General features: G+C 56.2%; 10 protein-coding genes across 10 annotated transcripts; 4 read left to right on the top strand and 6 right to left on the bottom strand.

Moving 5' to 3' along the window:
* Positions 1-54: 54 nt before the first annotated feature.
* Positions 55-2,718, top strand: BCV69DRAFT_297477 (hypothetical protein; the record flags this gene model as incomplete). The annotated part of the gene is made up of 2 exons (XM_025494118.1): positions 55-340; positions 419-2,718. 2 exons carry the CDS (start codon positions 55-57, stop codon positions 2,716-2,718), a joined length of 2,586 nt encoding a protein of 861 aa, XP_025349336.1.
* On the bottom strand, positions 2,713-4,904 carry BCV69DRAFT_281180 (S-adenosyl-L-methionine-dependent methyltransferase). The gene is made up of 3 exons (XM_025491883.1): positions 3,940-4,904; positions 3,293-3,865; positions 2,713-3,214 (listed from the first exon to the last, which is right to left on the bottom strand). Exons 1-3 carry the CDS (start codon positions 4,666-4,668, stop codon positions 2,903-2,905), a joined length of 1,614 nt encoding a protein of 537 aa, XP_025349335.1. The 5' UTR covers positions 4,669-4,904; the 3' UTR covers positions 2,713-2,902.
* BCV69DRAFT_267382 (hypothetical protein) lies at positions 4,900-7,382 on the bottom strand (the record flags this gene model as incomplete). Its single annotated transcript, XM_025490828.1, has 5 exons — positions 4,900-5,325; positions 5,584-6,126; positions 6,208-6,354; positions 6,431-6,895; positions 6,953-7,382. The coding sequence occupies 5 exons, from the start codon at positions 7,380-7,382 to the stop codon at positions 5,141-5,143; spliced, it is 1,770 nt and encodes a 589-aa protein (XP_025349334.1). The 3' UTR covers positions 4,900-5,140.
* A 979-nt stretch (positions 7,383-8,361) lies between these two features.
* BCV69DRAFT_281178 (hypothetical protein) lies at positions 8,362-10,640 on the bottom strand. The gene is made up of 5 exons (XM_025491882.1): positions 10,565-10,640; positions 10,065-10,462; positions 9,352-9,979; positions 9,003-9,263; positions 8,362-8,918 (listed from the first exon to the last, which is right to left on the bottom strand). Exons 1-5 carry the CDS (start codon positions 10,589-10,591, stop codon positions 8,658-8,660), a joined length of 1,575 nt encoding a protein of 524 aa, XP_025349333.1. The 5' UTR covers positions 10,592-10,640; the 3' UTR covers positions 8,362-8,657.
* Positions 10,641-11,108: 468 nt separating this feature from the next.
* On the top strand, positions 11,109-12,124 carry BCV69DRAFT_246039 (hypothetical protein; the record flags this gene model as incomplete). The annotated part of the gene is made up of 2 exons (XM_025490188.1): positions 11,109-11,439; positions 11,526-12,124. 2 exons carry the CDS (start codon positions 11,109-11,111, stop codon positions 12,122-12,124), a joined length of 930 nt encoding a protein of 309 aa, XP_025349332.1.
* A 376-nt stretch (positions 12,125-12,500) lies between these two features.
* Positions 12,501-16,033, top strand: BCV69DRAFT_310996 (DHS-like NAD/FAD-binding domain-containing protein). The gene is made up of 2 exons (XM_025494828.1): positions 12,501-13,074; positions 13,172-16,033. Exons 1-2 carry the CDS (start codon positions 12,702-12,704, stop codon positions 15,793-15,795), a joined length of 2,997 nt encoding a protein of 998 aa, XP_025349331.1. The 5' UTR covers positions 12,501-12,701; the 3' UTR covers positions 15,796-16,033.
* A 62-nt stretch (positions 16,034-16,095) lies between these two features.
* On the bottom strand, positions 16,096-19,136 carry BCV69DRAFT_281175 (hypothetical protein). Its single transcript, XM_025491881.1, has one exon. It carries the CDS (start codon positions 19,093-19,095, stop codon positions 16,168-16,170), a length of 2,928 nt encoding a protein of 975 aa, XP_025349330.1. The 5' UTR covers positions 19,096-19,136; the 3' UTR covers positions 16,096-16,167.
* A 161-nt stretch (positions 19,137-19,297) lies between these two features.
* BCV69DRAFT_281174 (UBC-like protein) lies at positions 19,298-20,372 on the top strand. Its single transcript, XM_025491880.1, has 4 exons — positions 19,298-19,621; positions 19,715-19,767; positions 19,853-19,919; positions 20,023-20,372. The coding sequence occupies exons 1-4, from the start codon at positions 19,379-19,381 to the stop codon at positions 20,116-20,118; spliced, it is 459 nt and encodes a 152-aa protein (XP_025349329.1). The 5' UTR covers positions 19,298-19,378; the 3' UTR covers positions 20,119-20,372.
* Positions 20,373-20,963: 591 nt separating this feature from the next.
* Positions 20,964-21,793, bottom strand: BCV69DRAFT_246564 (acyl-CoA N-acyltransferase; the record flags this gene model as incomplete). The annotated part of the gene is made up of 3 exons (XM_025490216.1): positions 20,964-21,049; positions 21,182-21,323; positions 21,407-21,793. The coding sequence occupies 3 exons, from the start codon at positions 21,791-21,793 to the stop codon at positions 20,964-20,966; spliced, it is 615 nt and encodes a 204-aa protein (XP_025349328.1).
* A 220-nt stretch (positions 21,794-22,013) lies between these two features.
* Positions 22,014-24,432, bottom strand: BCV69DRAFT_281171 (kinase-like protein). The gene is made up of 4 exons (XM_025491879.1): positions 23,904-24,432; positions 23,417-23,829; positions 22,440-23,336; positions 22,014-22,356 (listed from the first exon to the last, which is right to left on the bottom strand). Exons 1-4 carry the CDS (start codon positions 24,259-24,261, stop codon positions 22,279-22,281), a joined length of 1,746 nt encoding a protein of 581 aa, XP_025349327.1. The 5' UTR covers positions 24,262-24,432; the 3' UTR covers positions 22,014-22,278.
* Positions 24,433-24,460: the final 28 nt, after the last annotated feature.

The raw sequence follows: 24,460 nt of genomic DNA, 5'->3' as shown, positions 1-24,460 counted from the left end.
GGCCTCGGACCATATCTACTCCCGTGGCTCTCCCGTCCGCCTACCGGTGACGCGATGCCCGCCCTCCTGCCTGCTTCTACTCCCTTCGGTGGCTCTCCGCTCCAACATTACGATACTCTCAGCTCATCTGCAGGCTCCTCATCACCTTCGTCTCCGCAGCCTTCGGGTAGCAAGAGGGGGAGGAAAAAGACTAAGCCGGAGAAGCCTGCTGCAAATGAGCACCTCCCGCCTCGGACATCATGCGATAGCTGTCGTACCCGGAAGCTCAAATGTGATGGGAGATCGATGGCTGAGGGCGGCTGTGAGAGGTGCTCAAGGGAGAAGACAATTTGCCATTATTGTGAGTATTGTGACAGGTGAATGCAGAGCTGAAGGTCGGAGCCACGGTGCTAACGTAGTCCTTCTTGACATTCTTCAGCGACGCGAGCTCCCATAGGAAGGCCAAAAGGCTCCGTCTGCCCAGTCAAGAAGCGAAAGGTGGCTAGGGAAAGCGATGAGAAGCCGGCGTCTCCCTCAGTCTTCGATGATCTCTCCTCAGAGTCTCCATTTCAGGCGGCAGGCAACGGCTATGTCCTATCACCTCCCTCTTCCTTACAGCCATTCGCAGCACTACAGTACGCTGTAGACCAGCAACAACGGCAACGACAGCAGGAGACTAGTGCTTTCAATGGAGGTGGAAGTCACACTAAAGGCTACTCCGATGCCGGCTCGCAGGCATACTACAGTGTCCCGCTGGATGAGCTACATGCTCCTCTTTACTCCAGCACATATCCTAGCGTGACGAGCGATAACCAGACACCAGCGGTACCCCAGGCTAACGGCATGTCACTCGAGACACAGCAGCAACCCTCATCATTTGCGGCTTCGTCGGTGTCTCACAGCCATCTCATGGACTCACCTCTGGCGACCCTGGAGATGGCAGCCTTCCTGGATTCGCTGGATCGTGTGGAGATCAAGCCTGCCGACGGTCTGACAGCGAACATGTTGCCAAAGGGTCAGATACGGTCCAGGCAGAACGGCGTGTCGTACCCACCACTGCAACGTTCCGCGGCTTTCCTTGGCCAGGACTCCCTCGACAGTGATGGCATGCCCCTCTACTCCCAACCCGAGCCAGACGTTCCTCCTTTCGCTCCATCTCGACGAATATCATATCAGGGGTCGCAGCAGTACACCAACCAAGAACAAGTCTCCATCCTTGACGAAGGGGTAAGCTACGCAGTACCTAGTGACTTCAGCTGGTGGGATTTGGGACTAGACGCCAATCTGATGGGCGGGGCCGGGGTCGGCAGTGTGAGCAAAGAGACAGCTAATGCTGCCGTTGACAACTCGCAACGTGGCTTCACACACCGTCAGGAGAGTAGCTGGAGTAGCGGCACTGCTCATCAGGACGCAGCCTCGGTCACTCATGCCAATGGCGGGCTACATATCACCAGCTCACGAGAGCCGACACAAAGTGATACGACAGCAAGTAAAGGAAGCTGCTGCTCGAAGAAGACAGCCCTGGCAAAGCAAGCGACGCCACCATCTCAAGTTCTCGCGCCCCCCGTCGTCAAGTCGTGCTGCTCCAAGTCAAATGGTGAGGAGCTCGTCAAGCCGGTGGAGCCTCCTGCGTCGGTCAATGAGAAGCCCAGCGGGCCATGTCCGAAAACAGGAGCGGAAAATTGCTGCTGCGACCCTCGCGAGCAGCCTGAGAGCGAACGAGAAGAGCAGGCGAAGATTGGCGGCCTCGACAGCGAAAACCATGACCTTCATGCAGTCAGCTCTTCGTCCTCCAAAGAGGCTACAGTGAACAATACACACACCCAGCCTCGAGTGCATTGCGTGCCCAACCCATCCGGCACAGGCTGCACCTGTCTGTGCGAATCTTCCGTCTGCCTCCTGGGCGTTCGTCGAACGTTGGGTCATCCTCTTCCCATTTCCCCCTCTCCGTACGAAGACGACCTCGACGCCTCGACAGACGCAGAGGGGAGCCAGCTACAAGGCGATAGGAAGACGCCTATTCCCTCGCTGCACCTCACCCTCTCTGCCTCGCGAGCCATCTCAGACTCGTGCGCCTGTTCAGCTTCGTGTCCCACCTGTTGCGGCGCCGCTGCTGGCTCAGAGGCAGGCAGTGCGTCCGCTCCATCTCACGCAGCCTTTAATGCTTCCCTCCTTATCTCGCTAGCACTACAGATCTACGCTCGCGCAGTGCGCATCTTGCGGGATGGCTTCTCATCCTCTGCAAGCAGCAGCAGTGGGGATGGTGCCATCGCTGGCGCTACCACAGGTACGGCCTCTGGATCAAGTTCGGTAGATGGGGTCGTGGGCGGTCTGGAGATTAAAATCGGTGGCTATCGTCCCAGCAAGGAGAATGCTCGCCGGATCGCTCTGCTAGCCATTCGATTGGAACTGTCAGATTTGGAAAAGGGGATGGGAAGGGTTTATAAGATGGCCGTGGGCGGGGGTGAGGAGAGAGCTGCTGCAGAGGAAAGTGTCGTAAAGAGTGGACGACAGACGCGAGAAGGCGGAGAGACAGGCTCGGATGTTGTCAAGAGTGAAGCGGGTAAGGATCCTGGCACAGGAGGTGCTTTGCACGTAGGGCCAGTGGCAGCAGGGGCAGAGAAGCCCATTCCACCTGCGCGTCGACTCCTGGCGCCCGTCGATGGTTTGGTGATCTGCAAGCTGCGAGAGCAACTTCGAGAGATGATCAGCCGTGTTGAGGCTTTGGAGCGCCTCTGATGGTACAGATATTGCATCGCAAATGGGCAATTGTAGAAGATACTGGTCTCGAATGTACTTCATATTCCTTCACAATTGACTGATACCATCGAGGTGCTCCTCTTCTGCAGTGAGTTGATCATCTCACACCCCGCGACATGTCCTCTCAGCCGTTTCCTCTTGCCTCTGCAACACCTTTCGAGCATCAAACCTTCCTCGTAGCCCAGCTGAGAGAATAGCAACTAAGCAGCAATTCCAGCTCCTCGACCTCATCCAGCCCTTCGACACGACTAAGCCGCTCGCGCTCCTGCGGTGGGAGGGAGCGCCAAATCTGACGGAGCGAGGAGGCACCTGCTATCACTGTACCGCTCAGACCAGTGACAGTGCCACTGGTGGAGCCGACACCTGCACTGCTTGCGTGGATTCGGTGTGAGGGTGTGAAGGCCGCTCGGAAGCGGTTGGCGTGAGAGAGTGGGGTGGGAAAGGCACGGGCGCCTTGCAGGGAGAGACCGCGGGTCTGGACATTCAGCAGTATGTGAGCATGTCAGTCAGAGCATATGGAAAGGTGTGATGCATGCTCATAACCATTTCTCACCTCGAGGTTGGCCAGCATGACCTTCCCAAACTTGCTCACATCCCCAGACCCCTCTGACTGCATCTGCTTCTGCTGCTGCTTTTCCCTCGTCTGCTGTTGGACAGAGCCCTCTCCAAGCACATCTCCTCCTTCCCCACCATCATCACCCGCAACGCACATCTCGTAGCAGATGCCGCGCACCTCTGACCCATACTCAATCTTACTGGCTATCCGCTTGAGTAGCTGAACAGAGGCTTCGGGAGGCATGTATGCCAGAACGCACTCTGCGAGGATCAGCGTGGGCGTGTCTGGATCAAGAGAGGCGAGAAGAGACTCTGCTTGTGCTCCAGGGGAGGAACCTGAGAGAGCGCGGAGATCACAGCTCTGTAGAGTATACTTCTGTGTATGCAGAGCTGGGCCTTCAGAGTTGCCTGAAGAGGACTCTGCCTGCGCCTGCGGGTCTAGAGGGGAAGCGGGATGCAGATGCTCTTGCAGGCGGGGGAAGCGCTGGATTGATGCGAGCTTCTTGGTGACTATTTGGGGAAAGTCTAGCTCGAGGTAGTGAGAGAGGTGCGGCGCTAAGCGGCTGTTCGACTGGTCGGCTCGAATGGGCAACACGTCTAGGTCAGCGGGTGAACGGCCATAGGATCCGACACGGAGCAGCTCACCATGATACGCCAGTAGCGAGCATCGCTCCCCGCTCCTACACTGATGATCTGTCTACCTTTACCCTTCCTCGCACTCGTCCCGTCCCTCGCCCCCTCTGCGTCAGCAAGTAAAAAGTCCTCTACCAACCGATCGATCATTTCGCACCTAAGGTAAGTGCCAATGTTGATGATCGGCGGTCGTCTCGTTACCGGCGGCGGGCCAAGGTGGCGAGGAAGGCTGCTAAGGGTGCTCCCGCCCGGTCCAGCGTGAGATGAGCTACCACTAGCGCTCGCAGGCCCATTCGTATGAGAGGGAGGAGGCATTGGCGCTGCACCTCCTCCTCCGCTGAACAGAGCCGACCAGATGTCTGTTTCTCTGTCTTGCCCCGCTCTTCTTGCTCCTGCTGAGCTCCCACCAGCAATCCCATTGTCTTGCTGACTTGTAGCAGAAGCGAAGTACCCCGCCTGTAGAGCGCTCAACCGACTCCCTAACGCATCCCCATCCGTGCCCCTAATCGAGTCATCTTCGTACTTCCGGCGCAGCTCCGCCCCACTGAGAGCTGGCTGAGCTTCCTCTCCATCAGCTCCTTCCCCCCTGCTGCTTTTGCCGTTGGAGGAAGAAGTTTTGTTGAGTAGTGTAGGCCGACCGCCCTTGGAGCGGGGTAGGCCGAGTGAGAGGGAGGGTCCGGGACGCGAAGAAGAGGAGGAGGAGGAGGGCTCGGCGTACGGGTCGCGTAGAGGTGCTGACATTCCGACGCAGGCTCTGTCTCCACAACGAGACTCAAGGGTACTAGCAGCTGGATACGAGCGAGGCAATGAAGATGTGATGAGGTGTACGAGGACCAGAAAGTGGGGACAAGTTCAAGAAGCTTTGGCACCTCGCAGCGGAAAGCGGACCAGGGCGGAGCCACACCACCTCCACCCGACGAAATCTGGGTGCAGGTCTCAGAGTAGGTTCCATGCCTGCCTTCGCTTTTGTGAGGGGACCGTCAGTCCTTCTGATCCACGCCGATCAAAGAGGTGTGGTCAAGTGTCATAACATCTCTACAGGACACTCGACATTGGGCCACGGTGAAAGGGAAACAAGCTACTGACGGGAAGGAGCCGATGATAGACAAAGAGGAGGCCGAGGTGTGTATGACCCCTTATCAAAGTCTGCAAGACGCTACCATGTCCAGTTTTCATGGCCTAGGCATCCAACGAGCCCGCTCATACGACCTTCTCAGTTGGCCACAAGAGCCCACCTCTGCCCCGCGTCCATCCTCTCCTTGACCTCCATCTGACCCAATTCGCCCTCCACGCCAACATCTTCATCTCCCCTCTCATCACCCATCAAATCCTCATACGGGTGCCAGACGTCCTTCTTGCTCAGCTTCACTCGAGAAGTGTGAGGATTGATGGCTTCGTCTACCTTCTTACCCAGTTCGGCGGCAGTTTGAGAGATGATGCTGGCGCGGGAGCGAAGAGTGTGGAATTGCCCCTGCGGCTGAGGTGGGTACTGGGAGGTGCTCACAGTTTGATCCTGACTTTTCCCCTCTTCCAGTATACCGTGCAGGCTCTGTGGTGGTCCAGAAGAGAAATGTTGCCGCATATCCATCCGGAGCGGTGAAAAGTGGACATCGCTTAGGCGCTTGAGATCAGCATGCGCCTCCTGGCTCGATGCACTAGCCTCCAGCCCTTCCTGGAGTGCCTTGAAGACCTCCTCGGCTGATCGCTTCTCTTCCGGATCAGCGCTATCGCTCTTCAGAGCCGCATAGTAGGCGTCTGCCTTGGCCTGGTCAAACTTCCTGCCAACGACGCCCAGCTTGCCCGCAGTCTCGCTGAAGACCAGCAGACCGAGGATGATATTGTACGCAAGCAGAAACTCGAGATTGTTCCAATCCTCACCTCCCAGAGGCAGCAGGGCGAAACCGGCCGAACAGACCAAGCGGAAGGCAATTCTAGCCCGCTGAGACCAATACGCGCTGCCTGCTATGTCGAGGTTGCGGTGCAAGAGGCCGATGATAGCCATGCAGAGCATCGCGACGGACATGCTGGCAGCGTAGAACCATCGGTAGCCCATCTCCGACGACGAATTCTTGACAAGTCGCGGAATTGAAGACGAGAGAAGAATGAGAGCTGCGCAGAGGGGATAGTGCAGCAGTGAAAAGGTGATTGCTGACCAAGGGTTGACTCGAAGTGCGTGAAGGAAGGTGCGGGACGCATCACCTGAAGGCGCAAGAGCAGGTCAGCGAGGAAGGTCAACAAGGCACTGCAACTATTACCGTCTACGATCTGAGGGCTACTCACAGTCAAAGTAGATCCAGACGAGATAGAAGCTATTGATGACACTCAACGAGGCCCGCAGCAACTGCGTCGACAATCCGTAATGCTCGTGCGTCGCAACAAAGGTCGAGTTCAAGATGCACTCGCCGGTGACCAAGACGACAAACAGCACTGTGAAGAGGCAGTGAAGGATGCGTCAGTAGGAGGTAGAAATCGTTTCGAAGGCAGTGAAGACGGCACCACTCACCTGTCCTCTCCGCAATATGTTCCACACTCTGGGCAGGAATAAAAATCGGCTTGCCCTTGCGCTTGTAGTAGCGATGCACGCGCTGCAAGAGCCCATTGATGAGATACTTGCTGAACAGGTCGATGATAATCCCCGCGACGATGATTGCGCAGATCCATCCCGGGTTGTATATGAAGGCGAGCGGGAGGTAGGTGCAAGCCAGCAAGAAGATGGGTACCATCTCGACCCAGAGTGCGGTGCGAAACTTGGGCAACATTAGGCCGTACACGAAGTGCACCATGAGCTTGAGCACCTTGGCACTCAAGTAGAAGGCGATAGACGAGTAGACGGCTCGGTGGTAGCCTTCGGCGAACCAGTAGCCTGTGTTGCCAATGGCCTCGACGAGGACTGGCCTCTCGGAGTGACCACCTTCTTCAGCACGTCGGCTCAAGGATCGCAACCCGTATTCGGCAGCGAGAGCCACGGCTCTTTTGGCATCGATTCCGCCAGACTCAGCCGTCAGGGCATCTGCAGCACTGACACTACCATCGGCCCCGAGTTCTTGATTGTGAGACATCAGAATCGTCCCTGCGTGTGCTGGGAAGATCAGAATTCCCGCGGCATTGGAAGTGTAGCCGACGAGGATGAGCATGATCACCAGTACGTACAAACGCTGGAAACAGTCGTCCGTACCGCTCATGTTGAGTTGTCGCCTCATGTCGGACCAGATGGAGAAGGCTGGGTAGAAGACTAGGACAAACTTCGCCACATTCAAGGCAGTAGCTGCTCCCTCTTCGGCCAAGCCATCGGCGAGTTGGTGAACGACGCCCACGAAGAGCAGGTCTGAGAAGAGCTCGAAGCGAGAGGACTGGCGCTCGTCCTTCTCTCGGTAGTAGTTGCCATTGTAGAGCCACTGGCGAACGACGGGTCGTTTGAAGAGATGCTTGAGCTGGATAGGGTCTTGGTCATCCATGACTTTCTGTGAGGAGAGACGACAGTAAAGAAGAAGGTTCAGACTCGACGACCTTGTCGACACTTGATCACCTTGCTCGTCTGCCAGACTGGAACTTACCATGTGCTGATGTTCACCTGATCCCTTCTTCTTTCGTGCATGTGCAAGCTCAAAGATGGCCTGTTCATCAACAGCATTCTGCCTTCCTTGAGCCTGTGATGCTCCCCCCTTCCCAACGCTAGCAGCATTCGTTCCCAGCAACCTCTCCGAGGAGTCACCCGAATCATCGCGCCTCCTGTGCGTTCTGTCCGTCTGGCCAGTGGCAGAAGACATGTTTGTCAGTGGCAAGCTGGGAACGTATGCGGTTGCAGCGTGGAGTTGAGGACGGGGACGGTCGATGAGTGGGATAGCTGTAGCTACTGGACTTGGGCTTGGCTCTGCAGGTGGAGATGAAGAGGTACTCAAGTCTGCGCTCGTCATGGGAATAGGACTTGATCTCCTGATGGGGGCAATGTCTGCACCGCCACCCTCTTGTACTTCGACAGTCGCACCATGACCGTGCCCGTGACCGTGTCCGTGAATATGGAAGTGACTCAGCGCGTGAGGGTGACTTCGGTGCTCCGCGGTGGGCAAGTTGGGATCCGGGAGTGAGTCAACATCATGGAAGCCTGGATGGGAGACGTGGCGGTGATCTCCATCATCGTGGCGCTCGCGGTGCCGGAAGCGGTTGCTATTGCGAGTACCGTCATCCGACCTGAGGCCGAGGGGATCCATGTTCTCGGCCGTCCCTAGGGTTGTGCTCGTGTGTAGTACGGGTACACTAGCGACACCGGAAGCAAGGAGTGAAGGGGAAAGGATAAGCAGCCACAAGTCGCAGGGAGAAGTATTTGGCAGAGGAGAGGAGAAGGATGATCACAAAGAGCCATTCGACTTCTTATAAGTCATTACTTGCCGTCGACTTGGACTTGCGCCCGCGTCACGTCGCGCCTGCTTTGCTTGAATGCAAGTCACTTTCGATTGCTCCTTTGCCTGGAAACAGTGTCAGGCACAAGTCCATGCGGCACATTGGCGGACAAGGCCGTCAGCAGACTTCTAGGTGGGATACAGCGCGAAGAAGAGAACAAGCGCTGAGCAGTGACACTCTGTAAAGGCATCTGGGACGCAAGGTATGAAGGGAAGCAAGACTGCAAATCACATCCAAACACTGGTGGGACGAGGAATGTGCCATTCAAGAAATGCATCGTACCGCGTTGCCCTTTTGCTCGAACATCTCAGCCAAACGTCAAGAAAGCTCATCTAGTGCGCCTCTCTCCTCCTGGGGGCAGCCTTGAGGATACTGTCCGTCCTGAGAATCAACTCGCTAGCCTCGCTGGCGCTCAACACCACCTGCCTCTTCAGCTTGTAGCTCTCTGTCACTCCACGCTCCAGCATCGATGCCACCTTGCCCTCGTCCAAATTCAGTCCGGCGTCTGTCTGGCCTTCTTGATGTGCTGCGCGTAGGCGCGCAACCAGGTCAGACGAGTCCAGTCCTGCGTTGGACGCCAGAATTGTAGGCAACTGTGGGTGCAAGATATTCCGGTAGGTACAGCGGTCAGCTTCCACAACTCACTACTGAGCCCACGCACTTGCGCAACAACTCACCTGCCTCAGAGCCCGTGCGAAGCTCTCTACGGCAATGGCCTGCTTGCCAGGCGTCCTCCTCGCCAGCTCGTCGACCTTCTTGCTCATGGCCATCTCTGAACATCCACCTCCGAGCACAGTCCTGGTCTCCTTGACCGTCTGCGAAAGCACACACAGAGCATCGTGTAGAGACCGCTCGGCCTCGTCCACCATTTGGGTAGTGGCACCACGAATGACCACAGTGCAAGCCTCACCAGCTGCTACACCTGAGAATTTGATCAGCTGAAAGAAGGGGCCAGAATGACGCCGGAGAGTCAGTATACCTTTCCGTCGCTTAGTTCGCTCTGCTATACCCGTTTCGGCTACTCACTCGGTCTTCTCCAATGATGACCTCTTCGATCACATCACACTTGCCCAGCTTCACCAGCTCAGGGTGATCAAAAGTCGATGCAATCTCTCCTCCAGTCACCAAACTGAGCCTCTCCACACCCTCAAAGTCGGCATGTTCGATGGACATGATCCCAGCGTCTGCTAGGATAGACTCTGGGTAGTTGTAGATGAGCTGCCTGTTGATGAAGCAGTTGATGCCGTGCGCCTTGATCCTCTCCACCTTTGCCTTCATCTTTTCCCTTTCTGCCCGCTCTAACTCGGCCAGCTTGCCAGTACCATCCACCCTCACTCTTGCTCCAAAGACTTTGATCTTGTCTGTGTCCATCGAGGTATTGGCGATGAGGATCTTTGCCTTCTCCATGCGCTTGGGGCAATTTGTACCGATCTTCTTGTCGAGGATGAAACCTTCGTCGAGGTATGAGTCTGTCAATTTGCCTCCCACCTTCTTGATGATTTGGATGTTCTCGAGATTGGTCGAGCCCTTGAGACGCAATACGGCATCTACTGCGAGGTTGGCAAAGTAATCCTTGTCGGCCGACAGCACCTTGGAAGACAGCGTTGTGCGTGCAATGTTCATGAGGTCTTTCCGGAAAGCTGTGGCATCCGTACTGAAACACGATGCAATGGCAGCGTTGTGTGTCAGTCTGACAGGCTACACTGCTGAGCGCCCCTATATGCCCCGCTCCTACTCACCCATGATCCTGAGCAGCCTCGTCCAATGCCTGCAGTGCTGCAGTGCTCGCCAACCTGTACCCCTCTACGATTGTCTGTGGGTGAATCCTCTGCTCGATCAACTTTTCTGCCTCCCTCAAGAGCTCTCCTGCCAGTACGCAGACGGTTGTGGTACCATCTCCAACTTCATCGTCTTGGGTCTTTGAGATGGAGACTAGAATCTTTGCAGATGCATTGTCAAGGGGGATGGACTTGAGGATGGTTGCGCCGTCGTTTGTGACTGTGATCTCTGATGTTCCCACAGACTGGATGAGTTTTGACATCCCCTTGGGTCCGAGTGTGGTCTTGACCAGGTCAGCAAGGGCGGTGGCCCCTACGAACGAGGAGAGTCGAGCAGACTCGGATCGCTCTTGTGAACCCTGTCAGGCGCAGAGGTATAGTTGCGAAGGGTTTACAAGGGCGTCAGTACGGTCAATTGATGGTCAAGATCCTCTTGTGCCATACGTTGCGACTCTACTGACCTCGTTTGCGAAGATCTGAGCGGACATTGTGTGTGAGTTGGTATAGGTGACAGGATGACCTCGGGAAGAAGAAGTGCGCCTCTGCTCGGAATCTCAAAGACCAACGCCGCCTTGGCTGAGTCTTGTGCGTGTCTCCACTGGACTGCCTGCGCGGTGTGGTGGCTTGGCCGTGTGTGTGTGCGCCGTGCGTGTGAGCGTCGCGCCGCGCCTGAGCCATCGGCCGTACCTCAAGGCGATGCATCCGCTCAACCTACCTTGGATCGTAGACGCTATCATCCCATCGCCATCGCCATCTGGTACCCCCTCACTCGCCAGGCCTTGTTTCTCATCTCGTGCCTCTCCCCTCCGCGGTCCATCTTGTATCCTCTTCCCCTCGTCCTCGACCTTTCCTACCCCTGACCCGACGCGTACCACATTGGCAAGTCTCGCCATGATGTCGCTCCCTACTCGAATGGCAGCCTTCCACTTGCGAGCCAGCGCCGGCCGCGTGATCTCGTCGTCATACTCTGCCTCTCCCATGGCACTCAACGTCGTGCCTCGATCCATGCTCCTTGCATCCACCTACGCTTCGCACTCGACGGCCACTCCCCTCCTCCGCGGCTACGCTACCGCTGCGCAGACTGCAAAGAAGACGGTCACCGCAGAGGCAAAGAAGGCAAAGACCGCCGCAGCCAAGGAGAAGGAGAAGCTCAAGCTGGCTGCACAGAAAGAGAAGGACAGGCTCAAGGCCGTTGCGCTCAAGGAGAAGGAGAAGTTGAAGATCGCAGCCGAGAAGGAGAAGCTGGCAAAGCGCAAGCAACTGGAGAAGGAGAAGGCGCAGGCGCTCAAAGAAAAGATCAAACCCTGGGATGCTCTGGACGACCAAGGCAAGAAGTGTGAGTGAAGCATTGTAGGGTTTTGGTTTATACCTCTGGCGCAGTGAGCTCACCTCTTCTCTTTACCCCCACTTCGTATTTGCCAGTGCCTCTCCCCACTGCCTCTCGCCCGAAGCGCATGCTCCCTTTCATCTTCTACGTCAAGGAGCGTCTTCCTCAGCTGAAGAATGACCCTGAGTTCTTGGCCAAGCATGGTGTTGCCTCTGGAGCCATTCCCGCCCACGTCTACGCGCGTAGCGTGGGCGATTCGTGGAAGGCCCTGAGCGATGCGGAGAGGGAAAAGTACTTCGAGGCCTACCGTAGCCACGACGTGGGATACAGGAAGGCATTGGCAGAGTGGGAGGCTGGCCTCACGGAACAGGACCGACAGCGAATCTCGGCTTACAACCGCTACATCAGATCGCACCCCGAGCTCAAGGGCCGCGCTACAAAAGTCCCTGCAGTCGAAGGCCAACCCCAAAGGCCTCTGAATGCCTTTATGAGATTCGCTCGTCAATGGCGTCAAGACAACCCGGACCAAGCCAAGATACCCGTTTCGGAGATGGCCAAGAGAGCTGCCGAGGCGTGGAAGAATGTAGATGCAGCGCAGAAGGAATCGTACGAGAGTGCAAGCAGGGCCGAGGGAGAGGCATACAAGAAGGCTGTTGAGCAGTGGAAGCAGCAGACAGGAGCTGTGAGCATCTAAGAATCAGTGGGTGGATATCCTGGCTCCGAGGAAAGCAATGGGAGGGAAGAGAGGCTGCACGTGAGCGCATCTCTGCAAGTGGTGGGACTGGCAGGCAGCCTGGTCCAAAAGAGTCAAAGTGGGCGGTATATGATGTATACTTCGCGGCGCAGAGCTTCGAATGTCCCTCGAAGGCTACCCAATCCCACTACTCGTACCCCATTGTCGTCTGCTGTGACTGCTGCTGGCTACCTGGTCATGCTGAGATCTTGCCCTGCCAGAGCGTGTACGGTGTGGATGTGTGCTTCTGCAAGTCTACGCGCCTCGCGAGTGGCGTCGTCTTTCCGCTTTGACGTGCGCCTCGCGAAACACGCCGGGCCGCACCCAGGCACACAATCACCAAAACCCCTCTTACACCCTCTCCTTCCATATCTGATTCCCGTACAGTCCATGACAGACAAGGTCGATTGGAGCCAAGGTCAAACACCTGCGCCTTCAGCCTTACGTCTTTTTCCTCCTTCCCACTCGCCGTTCCCGGTCGGTAGACGTTGATTCACCCACTGGAAGACGGGAAGACGCCGCGCCACCACCCTCCATCATGATCTTCATTCCCTTGCCCAAGACGGCTACCTCTCCCCTTCCTCCTCCTTCACGATCACCCTTGGCAGATAGTAGTTCTAGCACTTCAGGAGCAGGAGATGGCATTACAAGAAGACGCTCACGGCGTCCCTCGAGCAAAGCACAGCAGAGCAGCTCCGTCTCTCCCTCCGCTTCTTCACGAGCGTCCACCTCTGTCAGCCGCGAAGGGTCAGCCGCGGCTAATGCTACTGCCAGCTCTGTGAATACTTCTGCTCGATCTACTCCAGAAATCAGTGTACCGCCTTCGGCTGTGGCGAGTGCTGCTGTGCAGAGGGATCTGGCTAGGGTGTGGGAGGCAGTCAGTGATTCAAGGAGGATAGTCGTCGTATGTGGTGAGTAGCTGACCGATGTGTAAGGGGGTAGAGCGGGGTCCTTCAGACACTCACCTCTTGCTTCGGATGTGTCATGATTATCTCGATCTCCTTCCAGGAGCGGGCATCTCCGTCTCGCAGCCTGCCGGCATTCCAGACTTTCGCTCCTCTACCGGTCTCTTCAAGTCTCTCAAGGAGCAGCACCCCGAGGCTGGCCTTACCAGCGGAAAGGACCTCTTTGACGCCCGACTCTTCCAGTCAGAAGCAAATACTGCTCTGTTCTACTCTATGATCGCTTCGCTACACAAGATGACTGTCTCGGCGCAGCCTACCCTTTTCCATCACTTCCTCCGATGTCTTGATGAGCAAGGGCGGTTACAGCGCGTGTACACGCAGAATATCGATGCGCTCGAGGAGAGGGCCGGGCTGACATTTGGCCTGGGAGAGGGAGCAGGAAGGCTCTTCAAAAAGACCGCCAGTCTAGGCAAGAGGAAGCGGGCTGCCGGAACCGGTGTAGCTGTGAAGGTCGAAGCTGAGGACCAGACGCTTCCCGCAGGCAGACGGAGAGCTACCTGGAGCAAGAGTCAAAGTGCACCAAGCGTATCGCTCGCGCCTTCGCCTAGCCTCTTTGGTCCTTCACCAGAACCGACGACGGCCATGTTCCCACGAGTCATCCCTCTGCACGGCTCACTGGCGAATCTCGTCTGTACAGCTTGCGATCATAAGATGGCCACTCTCCCCACACCTTCTGAAGCAGTAGCCACCGCTATTCAATCGCTCGCAGACGGCGAACCGCCCGAGTGTCCTGCTTGCTCGGAGAGAGATGCAGTGCGTCTCGCAGCAGGTCTACGGTCGCGCGGTATCGGGTTCCTCAAGCCAGATGTGGTACTCTATAACGGCGACAACAAGTCAGGAGAGAGGGTGGGAGAGTGTCTTGAGAGAGATGTATTGGGATTGAGAGATCCTCTCGATGGCAAGGTGCCTGAGACTACCAACGAACGACTCGTTAGGAAGAGAAGGGCCGAGAAAGAAGCCGAAAAAGAGAGGTCTTTCGCCATCACTGAAGAGGAAGAGGTCAGTCAGTCAATGCTCAGCGTCGGTGGACTGCTAGGGGGAGGAGGCGATGATGTACTAGGCAAGGTCTTCGAAGAAGACGAACAAGACGAGGAGGAGGAAGAGGGCAAGATGGCCGACAGTCTGGCCGATTGCCACGTCTCTGGACCCAAGCCGCGGCCTCGCAAGGGGATCCAGCGAGCGGTGACCCAGCCGACTCCAACGGCGATGATCAAACAAGCAAGCACGACTTCCTCCGACGGCGGCGCTAGTACTGCCGGTGGGACTCCCACCAGCAGGAATGGCAAAGCCAAGCTCAAGCCTCTACCCCCAGATCTGCTCATCGTAGCTGGTACATCCCTGAAAGTGCCAGGTACCAAGCGCGTGGTGCGAGAATTTGCCAAGGCAGCTCGAGCTAGAGACGGCATCGTGCCCAAGGGATGCAAATCTCGGCACAATGCCTCTGCCAACGACAACCGTGAAGGCTCCAACACCCCTTCCTCTCGCTCTCGATCCCGCTCACGCATATCACCGGGCGAAGTAGATTCGGACAGTGACGCTGATTCAGACTCGGATGAGGAAGGTGCCCGCGAAGACGGTAGCAATCCACACCGCCCAATCCGGACCGTACTGCTCAACTACGACTTCCCAGTCCCCTCCAAGGAATGGGAGGGCATCTTTGACGTATGGATTCAAGGCGATGTGCAAGCTTCTGCTGGTGGGTTGTGGAAGGCTGCGCAGGGCTTTGGGAGGGGACGACCCGTCGGCGCTGGGGACGACTCGGAGGAGGAGGACGCAAAGGATGCTGCTGCGGGGGAAGAGGCGGAGAGTATCGAGGGCTGCGAAGGGTGGCATGTGGGCATGGATCAGCTGGACGAAGCTCGTGAAGTAGCCAAGAAGAACGGCAAGCTGGCTAGAGTCAGCAAGCAAGCCTTCACCGCAGGAGAGGACAAAGATTTCCTTTCACCACCACTCAGAACGAGCAGTGCGAAGAGCACTCGTCGAGTCAGCTCTACAGCTACAAACGGGCTTTCGGCTTCAGCAGGAGGCCGAAGATCACCCGCCGCAGGGACTTCTGCCACCTCGCGTCTCAAAGCCCTCAAGGAGGAAAACGCATCCTCGGCCGCTGCTGCCGGGTTTGGGGAAGGAGAGGATGTGGATATGACCGAGACGTCGATGGACTATAGCGACGGTAGCTCCCCAGTGATCAAGGTCACACCTGCTGCTTCACCGCAGAAAGGACGGGTGGGACCCAAGAGTCCGCAGAAGCCCAAGGTCGCTAAAGTTACCAAAGCAGCAAGCGGGACTAGTACACTGAAGCGAACCCCATCGCTCAAGTCTGCAGCTGCTAGGAAGACACTGGCGGCAAATGGGAGCGATGGCTCTGCCATTGCCGCTGCTACAGCCACTACCCTTGCGTCAGATGTCGCCCCCTCAACCAGCAAAGGCAAAGCAGAGAGCAACAAGTCTGCCAATCAGGGCCAGGTGGATAAAAGCTTCACTGCCGTCAAGCGACGAAATTCGATGCCCAACACGTCCACCTCCACTTCCATTGCAGGGACCACTGCTGGCAAGACCAAGGCTGGAGCCGGCAAGGAGGGCTCAGCAGCAGGTGCAGGGGGAGCAGGAGGGAGTAAGGTGGCGCGAAAGCCCTCGGTTGGAAGACCGAGGAAGAGTGTAGGCGGGTAGACTACCGCTGCATCATCTCGCACCTGAGAAAAAGTGGGAAGCACCCTCGATACTCTACTTGCAACCTCTGTAATGTCCTCTGGCGGATCTGCTCGCGTTTCTTCCTCGTACTAGACTTCTTCTATCCCAGGATCGGATCGTCTCCACCTACTCTCCATGCCATGCCTCACCTCTTGTCAATGCCCCATCCAAGACGTCTCTGCGAAACCTGCAATGCATCGATCGCGTCACTTCGAGCCATTCAGTCTGTCCAGCGCATAGCGTGATCCGCGGAACAACTGTGAAGTTAAGAAAAGACATCGATTGTACCTCTGCATGCCCCTTCTCTGCTATCATACAAGTCCCTCACCTCCTCTTGCACTTTCCCTCCCTTCACTCCCCCAATCCAAGCCCAACCCTATACCCAACCCAAGCTCCCCAATTCTCCCACGTCTCCTCAGCCATACTCCTCAATGCCTCCTCTCGCCTCTTGTCAATAGCCCTAATACGCTCCCTGATCACCCTTCCACCAGCCTCTGCGCGTGTGAGGCTCTGTAGCTTACCAAGGAGATGGTACGAGCGGAAGATGGGCTCGTCCCATGTAGAAGTCTCGTCGGCGTAGAGATCGATGAGGGCATTGAGTGTGGCGAGGAGGGGGAGGATTTCGCTTGGTTGCGAAGCACTGCCAACACCAGCACCAGCGGAGGAGGGAGAAGTGTAGAGGGCAAGTATGGAGAGGAAGCAATCTGCTGCGAACTTGTTCCTCTCCAATAAAGAAAGCTGCTGAGCCCCTGCATCAGCAATGGCCAGGACGGGGATGCGGGCGTGGTAGGCCAAAGTGGAGATGATGAGCGAGGCTGCTTGTGCCGCATGTGCGCCCTCTGGGCCTTTATAGCTCATCATGGTCATTAGAGGAGTCGTAAAGATCCTTTCTATGTCCGACTGGCCGTCCTGGCCTCCGCTCAGCGAGATAGGCAGCACTTCAAGGCCTTCGTGCATCACCACGAGGGCATTCAGACTTGTCCAGATCGGCTGAGCAACCGCACTCGACCATTGCGCGGCTTCGGGAGCGGCGCCTGGAGCTGCGAGAGCAGTCTGCACCCGTTCGGCCCATGGCATCAGGCCGCTCCAAACCATTCTTACGCTCTCACTCTGCTCTGCGACCCACTTTTGGAAGAGGCGCACCTGGCGCTCTTTCCTGGAGCCCTCCTCGAGCGGGTGTGTCGGAGGTGGCTGTCCGTAGGACGCGATAGCCGAAAGCAGGCTCGCTAATGTGCTATGACTTGCAAGAGTGAAGTCCCTTGAGGAAAGGGAAGTTCCAGTGAATTCGCTCTCGACTGCTGCTTGAGCAGACAGGATGTCCAGAATCGCAGCAGCGACTTTGTGGTGTACGAATAGGGTCGAGTAGGGTGACTCCCACTTCCTTCTGCTACCGCCGCTACCATTCTTCGACTTGGACGGTGTCCCGTTCACATTGGAAGGCTTGCTAGCGCTGACCTCCATTGAGAGGTCTCCATCGTCGTCTTTGCCTTCGCTTGCGCCTGCGCGGTCCGCTTCTGTGAGCATGAGCATCTCCTGCTCCTGCTCTGAGTCCAGCGTATCTTCGCTTCCCTCGCGGTCCCCGTCATCGTCTTCTTCCATGTCTTCGCCATCATCTTCGGAGTCGCCATCGCCTAATGTTGAGCCAGGGAGTAGAGATACGTCCTCAGATCCGGCCTCTGTGCAAATCTCGCCCAGCAGCTCCATCGCAAGAGTCATTGTGTCCACCTTTCGTGTAGTCAAGGACGAGGCAGGAGCATCCTCACCCTCATCCTGGGCGTCCTCCCCATTGCCATCACGCTGGACATCAACGTCCATGCCACTCTCGGCCTGCAGCTTTTGCTTCTCCTCTCCTCCGCTCGCTAAAGACGACTTCGCGCTCGCCGTCCAAAGCTGGGACGAGCCATTGTTGTTGAGGAACTGCAGGAGCAGAGGGGTGGCTTCGCTGACCTGCCATTGCATGAGTGTCTTGCAGCTGGAGGTAGCCGAAGCCGGTGCAGGGACCCATGCGCGAATGGCGGCGGGTAGGGCCGTCAGAATGTTTGAGCAAGAAGCGAGAGCTAGCAGTCCAAGGTTCAAACGCTGCACGTCCTCTGGGGAGCTCATCCTGGTGGTGCTGAGCAGACTGGCAGCCGAGGCCATTTGGTCCAGTCTCGCTTTGCCTGCGCTTGCTTGCTTGCTTGAGATTGACCCGAACTTGTCCAAGATCGTCTCGAGCCTTTTCCTGCTCTTGGTACCCGGCGCACTGCTGTTGCCTCCTTGCTCAAAGGCCACTACCTGCTCTGCTAAGTCTACGGGAAGCCCGACGAGCGAGGCGGAAGCGGCCGCATTGTCCTCGATCCAGGTAGCCAAGACATTGGCTGCTGTAAGAGCTACGTCAAGCTCGGCGTTCTTGATCTCGTCTCGCTCCTTCTGCGTGATCTTGCCGGTAGAAGAGGCTTGTCCGGTGTAGGCACTGGCCCCACGAGCGATAGCGGAGCACAGCAGGCCACCGAGGATTGACTTGTTGAGCTGTGTGAGCCAGAGCGGAGAAGTGACTGTCTCAAGCAGACACCAGATGATGGTGAGATGATTCTCGAGCAGGCTCAAATGCAGGAGATGTAGGTCGTGCGCATCGGCTTCGGCTGCTGCCGAGGCAGGTGTAGCGATTGCAGGTGCCACAGAATCTGGTGTGGCGGCAGCGCCTCCGCTGGTCTTGTTTGCCTTGGCTGCCTGTCTACGCTCTTTCCTGTTCATCTCCTCTGACTTTTTGGCGGCGCCGACCGCCTCGGGAACAGTCTGAGAGACTACCTGCGCTCGATCTGTCTTTGGCAGCAGCCCTAGCTCTTCAGCAGCGTACTGAATCTGAGCGAGAGCTGTCGCGCCGCCTCCCAAATTCCATACCTGCTCCCTGCCGCTCCATTGACCCTCTACACAGAGGTTGCGAAGACATCCAGCGGCTTCCTTGCGGACCTCTAGCCGGTGGTGGTCGAGGTGATGAAGCAGGCGCTGCAAGAGCATGTGCTTCGGCGCTAACAGCGCGACCCTGGATGTCTTTGTAAGGAGCAAAGGGTTGAGAGACAAGAGCGCCCTGTGGACCTTTTCATCTTCTTCAAGCGACACAGGCGCTGAGGGAGACGATGTGAGGGGCAGGCTGTTGATGACTGGGATGACATCCTCCTGCTGTCCCAGCTGTGAGCTATTGCTGGCGACCGCTGCACTGCCAGACGCAGTCGTTGTCCGAGCTATAGGGTTGTGCCTACGCAGCTTCTTCTGCTGTTGCTTCGGCGTGAGCTTCGGCATGATAGTTGAGATGTAGAGGTGTGACTGATGACCAGCGGTAGTCAATTTGTAGGAGAAAGAAGAAGCTGCAATATTCCGGCTTCCGTCTGTGGTCTTCGAAGTCCAAAAATTGTCGGAACGGAAGCCTGACCTTGCGATCTGCGCCTCTCCACAAGCGCTTCCGGGACGGGGTACGAATCCAGGCACACACCAAAAGGGGCCCCGGCCGCTCGTTGCTCTGATACGCAACTCCCTTTGTCGCCCCTCAACCTCCCTACAATCTCCACCAGAGCCTCAAGACACGATGAGGATCGCCTCCAAGCGGCTCGGTCGAGAGCTGGCCGACTTGAAGGCCAACGGGCCGCCCGAGGGCTGTGTCATTGTGCAAGCAGATGATCTCTCCACCTGGTTCTTCAGCATAGAGGTCCTAGGGGAGTCGGTCTTCAAAGGCGAGAAATTTTGTCTCCGCCTGAAGTTCTCTGATGGGTATCCTATCGAAGCACCTGAGGTCACGTTCTTGGTCCAGGACGGTTGGAAAGCACCAGAGGTAAGTCGCCTCTTTCCATAGCGGCGTAGCTCAGCCATCCTCTAATTAGATACTTATGCGTCTGTCTGTCGACCGCTCTTGTACTCTCGACAGGCGAGCCACTGCTACTCGAACGGCCACATTTGCCTCTCTATCCTCGGAAATGAGTGAGTACACAAGGCTGAGATTCGGTCATTGTTGCGGGCCCACAATGCCGATCTGACATTGTTGCATTGCGTACTTCTTGCCCAGATGGAGCCCGGTACTAAATACCTCAAGTATTCTGCTCAGCGTTCAAAGCATGCTCGCTAGCTGCAAGGTATGTCTGTACGCCATCGGCTGGTCTCTTTTGCGATCTTCACGTCTGACAATCTCACCTCGCTGCCCAATGCCCAATCTTGATACCCCTCCGATCCCCACAGAAAAAGGAAAGGCCACCCGACAATGATCGCTACGTTAAGCATGCACCTCTCAGCCCCAAGGATACAACATTTGTCTATCATGATGACACTGTCTGAGGTTTCTGCTCATACAGTCGGCTTTCAAGGCAATTCAGAAGGTCTATGTCACGCTCTTGCGGAAGGGAGTGATTAATTCAGACATCAGGCGCCCTAGGCTGGCAAAAGGAGGATGGTCGATTCACCGTGACCTTGCATAAGGCTCTGCTCTATTCAGCGCTTTCCGGCATTCAAAGAACCTATTAAGCGCTTACACAGGAGGGTTACTATTGGATCTTGATTCGAATGGGATGCACCTAACGCTCCACTTTTTTATGATCTTATGAAAGGGCGTCAACGAATCAGCAAGAAGGACAGTCGGAGAGCTCATGGCGATTGACGATGGGGTCCAAGTCAGTAAATCAGAGCGTCAGAGGGCGGCCAGACATCAGCTACGAGTTCAGCAGGGATAAGGCGGGTGATGGAAAGTTATTTCGAATGACTCCCGGCTCCAGTGTATGACCGTATACTACAGGTCGACGCTCGTGGCAGCAATGACGAACGATACCAACCCTGCTACGGTGCTCTTCAGCTCACACGCTCGCTGTCAAGATGCTTCTGTCCTATCAGTCATGCAGCTTTATTTCAAGTCTTGTCCACAAGGCGCTCGGCGACTGAAGTATCCGACTTTTTCTTTGCGTGAAGTGTATGACCAAGATCCACTACAGCATGTTCGACAGCTGCAGTCTCTGTGCGATTATATTACATTTTGCTCGCCTTCCCGTTGACGCATTACTCCGAGGCCACTCCAGCGTTACATGACTCGGTACGCAGGCGGAAACACTGTTTGACTGTTGCATTCCACAGACGTCGGGTTGTCAGTAGACGGGCAGATCAAACAAGCACGCTGCTGATGATGCTACTCACTACTGCTCAACGAAGACTTTCATGCCTTTACTGCTCTCTCTTACAGTCTCTCGTTTTGTATCTCTCGGAAGTGCCTTGCGCATGTCTAAGCACGGCGATACATGCATAGCGAACAGGAGAAGAAGTGCCTAGCCGTTAGCATACGTATCTGTGTCTGGCCACTTGCCAGACCTTGTCGATGCAACTAAAGCTCATAAGCGTATCCCCAATCACTCACCATATCCATCCTCGTCTGACCCGCCCGGCCCACCTCCCTGATAGTACTCCTTGACTACCCTGTGCACAGCATAATCTAAACTCTGATATAGTCCCACAGCTAATGCATTCGAAGGACGGACGAAGAGGTCTATGAAGTAGGCCTGGCAGTAAAATGGTGAAAGAATGAAGAGGTCAATGCTTCTCCCCTTGGCTGGCATTAGCAGAGCGCGCGTCCTTCACTCACACTATACATCAGGCTACTGGCCTCCTCCAGCAGACCCATCAGCTCCCTCGCTAGACCTAACCGTCGAAATTCAGGGCCAACAGTGACTGCCGTGACATGTCCATGTCTCTCCTTCTCCTTGGTCCCTCCAGCCCCGTCTATTCCTTCAGCCTTACCAAAGAGGTACCCCATGATTTGCGTATCGCCGCCTCCTGCTCTTCCTACTGCGCCATCAGAGCTCGCAGTCGACTCTGAGCATGAGGCGTGAGTGGAGACGAAGCAGAGATCAGGCCAGGTGGCTAGATAGTTGAGGTAGTAGGCGGTGGAGTAGGTCTCGGTAAAGTGGTCTAGATTGACTCGGTTGAAGTGGAAGAGGTCGGTGCATTTGAAAGGGCGAAGGCGCGACATGGTAGTGGAAACCAGGAGCTTCTGCCCGAGAAGAGTGTGAGATCAGAAGCCTGGCTGCTGCTCAAGACCCAAGAAGGAGTGATACTGGTCGTATGCAGTCTAGTCTAGCAGATGGAAGATCAGCTGCGACCTCGACTTGACTTGCTCCCTTTCCGCGACCTCCACCCCGCATCCCAAATTCCACTCTTCACGATTCGCGAACACGACGGCACACACGAGATCAGTTACAGTATAGCTATTGTCGAAGTCGAATGGGGGCAGAAAGATAGAGTCCGAATGTACTGGAATCGAGTGAGTCGAGACTGAAGCACGTTGAGCGAAAATAGGGACAGAAAAAAATGGACAAGTGATAAGAAGCGAAAGGTGGAGAGGCGCATTCGCGGCGACGTTCGCCTGATAATGTGCTCGTCTGCAACAGAGCAAGCAGCCCGGGAGGGGTAGAAGCCAAATGGAGTCCAAAAATGCTGTGGGCTATTGTGATCACCTCAGAACATGGTCTGGAAGGCATCTGCAAGGTCTTGGCTCGGAGACTTTGGAATTGATCGGCCATTGACGCCGACGCCCTGCAAGGATACGACAAAGCAAGAGAAGTTGTCAGCCTGAACGGCGAAGGAAACAGTACCATCGCAGCGTGCACTGTACTCACGTTCTTTCCAAAGGTGAACCCGGCCCACATGCCCAATCCTCCATTAGCCTTGGGCCCATCCTTCTCCTTGACGCCCTCCACATTCTTCTGCTTGTCCTTGACCTCCTTGTACTTGGCCATGTCCTCTGGGTTCTCAAAGTCGTCAAAGTAGTAGGTGTCCGTCTCCCCTTGCAGCTGAGGCACAAAGGGAGCAGTCAGAGACCTCAGGGATTTGAAGGAGAGAGGCGTGAAGAAGGGGTGCTTCTCCACCTCAGCAAGCGAGGCGTACCGCTTCTCAGGTGTGTCGATGAGCTTGAGGACAGCATCCCAGGCATCGTCCTCGAGATTGAATTGCAGATCTTCCTTCTTGGTGTAGACGGGACGTGAGAGAACTCTCTTCCAGTTCTTCAGGTTAGCCCAAGTCTCTTCAGGGGAACCACCAGAGAAGGGAGGAAAGCCACAGAGGAACTCAAAGAGCATGCACCCCAGGGACCAGTAGTCTACCGAGTAGCCGTAGCTCTTTCCTCTGAGGACCTCTGGAGCCATGTAGTCTGGCGAACCGACAATGGAGTCAGCATACTGAGGGTTTCCAGCACGCATGGCCTTGTACAACGATCCTCTTTCGGCCGGTGTACGGTACACGAAGTCTGTGTCCTTGACCTGGTCAAGACGGTGTCGCAGAGAGTCGATGCGGCCAGGGTTGAGAGCACCAGCTGCAAGACCGAAGTCAGTCAGCTTGATGTGGCCAGTCGTGTCGATGAGGAAGTTCTCTGGCTTCAGATCACGATGGATATAGCCGAGCTTGTGCACCTCGTTCACAGCTACGAACATCTCGGAGATGTAGAAGCGTGCGTGCTCGCCGCGGAGGACACCAGAGTTGTTCAGCATGGTACGGAAGTCTCCACCCGGCACGTATTCCTAGACGGAGAAGCACGGGAGGTGGGACAAATCAGCATCTGCCGGACGTAAGCTGAGGCTCGCCGACTATTGGTACTCACCATGGCGAGGTAGACGTGCTCGGCATCTTGGAAGGCATACAGTAGCTTCACCAGCCAAGGTGTCCGCGTGGCAGTCAGAATGTCCCTCTCAACTAGCACGTGTCGCACCTCGTCCATCTTGACCAGTGTCTTCTTCCTCAGCTTCTTCAAAGCACAAATCTCTCCTGTCTCGCGTTTCCTCGCAAGAAACACCTCTCCATAGCCTCCCTGGCCGACCTGAGTGACGATGTGGAACTGGGCTACCTTGAGCTTCGTGCGCCTCTTTCGAAGAAGAGCTCGCTCTCGCCCAAAGTACGAGGCAGCATCTTTGGCGTAGTGAGGGTCAGCTGGGTCCGCAGTCATCTGGAAGTGAGCCAGACGCTCTTTTCGGTCGGCAATGTATCGAAGATTGTCAAAGTAGTGGTTCAAGAAGTCTATTGGGCAGTAGCGAAACGGGTCAGCGTTGCATGATCTTGTATCAGTAAAACATTCCTCTGACTCTACTCACAGAGCTGACAGACGTTCGCCTTGCGTCGGACCTCCTGAGAGTTGGCAATGTCGAGCTCTGCAGGCTGGAGTCCCTCTCCGCGTGTCCAGCTCCTCCAGCTTCCCTGACTCTCCTCATTGCTCGGTTGCTGGGTGGTGCCACCGGCCACACCGTGATCCCTCCGCACAGCAGGTGTGGCGAGGACATCATTCGATCGTGTCTTGCTGTTGGCCACACGTGGAGTGCTGGGAGCTGAAGGGAGACCAGTGTTGGCCACTTTCAGCCCCTTCTTGGCATCCTTGTTGGATGAGAGACCTGAGATGTTATCGGAGGAGTTGTGGCTCTGAGGCAGCAGGACCCTGCTCGCTGGCTGTGTCATGGTGGGCGGCGGTGTGAAGGTGACGGAAGAGAGGGTGAAGGACAGTCGAGCTCGCTCACTCGTCGGCTTGCCTTGATGGATGCTGCTGGGGGAGGTGGCAATCCAGACGAGGGTACAAGTATGGCGATGGTCGTGGCAGCGAGTGGGTGATGAACCTTGAGCGAGATGATGGCTCCCGTGCGAGCGGAGGCGCGGGGCG

This window comes from Pseudomicrostroma glucosiphilum (assembly GCF_003144135.1).
Source record: "Pseudomicrostroma glucosiphilum strain MCA 4718 unplaced genomic scaffold BCV69scaffold_3, whole genome shotgun sequence".
NCBI classification, from domain to species: domain Eukaryota; kingdom Fungi; phylum Basidiomycota; class Exobasidiomycetes; order Microstromatales; family Microstromataceae; genus Microstroma; species Microstroma glucosiphilum.
The sequence above is the reverse complement of the archived record's forward strand: the minus strand, read 5'-3'. Positions and strand labels throughout refer to the sequence as shown.

Coding starts and splice junctions, on each gene's coding strand:
- BCV69DRAFT_281171 (XM_025491879.1), bottom strand. CDS start 24,261: ATGACACAGCCAGCGAGCAGGGTCCTGCTGCCTCAGAGCCACAACTCC. Junction 23,337..23,416: donor AGCACGTCTACCTCGCCATG/GTGAGTACCAAT, acceptor TTCTCCGTCTAG/GAATACGTGCCGGGTGGAGA. Junction 22,357..22,439: donor GGTTCACCTTTGGAAAGAAC/GTGAGTACAGTG, acceptor GTATCCTTGCAG/GGCGTCGGCGTCAATGGCCG.
- BCV69DRAFT_281180 (XM_025491883.1), bottom strand. CDS start 4,668: ATGTCAGCACCTCTACGCGACCCGTACGCCGAGCCCTCCTCCTCCTCC. Junction 3,866..3,939: donor CTCGCTACTGGCGTATCATG/GTGAGCTGCTCC, acceptor CGAGCCGACCAG/TCGAACAGCCGCTTAGCGCC. Junction 3,215..3,292: donor TCATGCTGGCCAACCTCGAG/GTGAGAAATGGT, acceptor CTGAATGTCCAG/ACCCGCGGTCTCTCCCTGCA.
- BCV69DRAFT_281175 (XM_025491881.1), bottom strand. CDS start 19,095: ATGCCGAAGCTCACGCCGAAGCAACAGCAGAAGAAGCTGCGTAGGCAC.
- BCV69DRAFT_281178 (XM_025491882.1), bottom strand. CDS start 10,591: ATGTCCGCTCAGATCTTCGCAAACGAG. Junction 10,463..10,564: donor CTCAGATCTTCGCAAACGAG/GTCAGTAGAGTC, acceptor TGCGCCTGACAG/GGTTCACAAGAGCGATCCGA. Junction 9,980..10,064: donor GAGGCTGCTCAGGATCATGG/GTGAGTAGGAGC, acceptor ATCGTGTTTCAG/TACGGATGCCACAGCTTTCC.
- BCV69DRAFT_281174 (XM_025491880.1), top strand. CDS start 19,379: ATGAGGATCGCCTCCAAGCGGCTCGGTCGAGAGCTGGCCGACTTGAAG. Junction 19,622..19,714: donor ACGGTTGGAAAGCACCAGAG/GTAAGTCGCCTC, acceptor TACTCTCGACAG/GCGAGCCACTGCTACTCGAA. Junction 19,920..20,022: donor GCATGCTCGCTAGCTGCAAG/GTATGTCTGTAC, acceptor CGATCCCCACAG/AAAAAGGAAAGGCCACCCGA.
- BCV69DRAFT_310996 (XM_025494828.1), top strand. CDS start 12,702: ATGATCTTCATTCCCTTGCCCAAGACGGCTACCTCTCCCCTTCCTCCT. Junction 13,075..13,171: donor GAGGATAGTCGTCGTATGTG/GTGAGTAGCTGA, acceptor ATCTCCTTCCAG/GAGCGGGCATCTCCGTCTCG.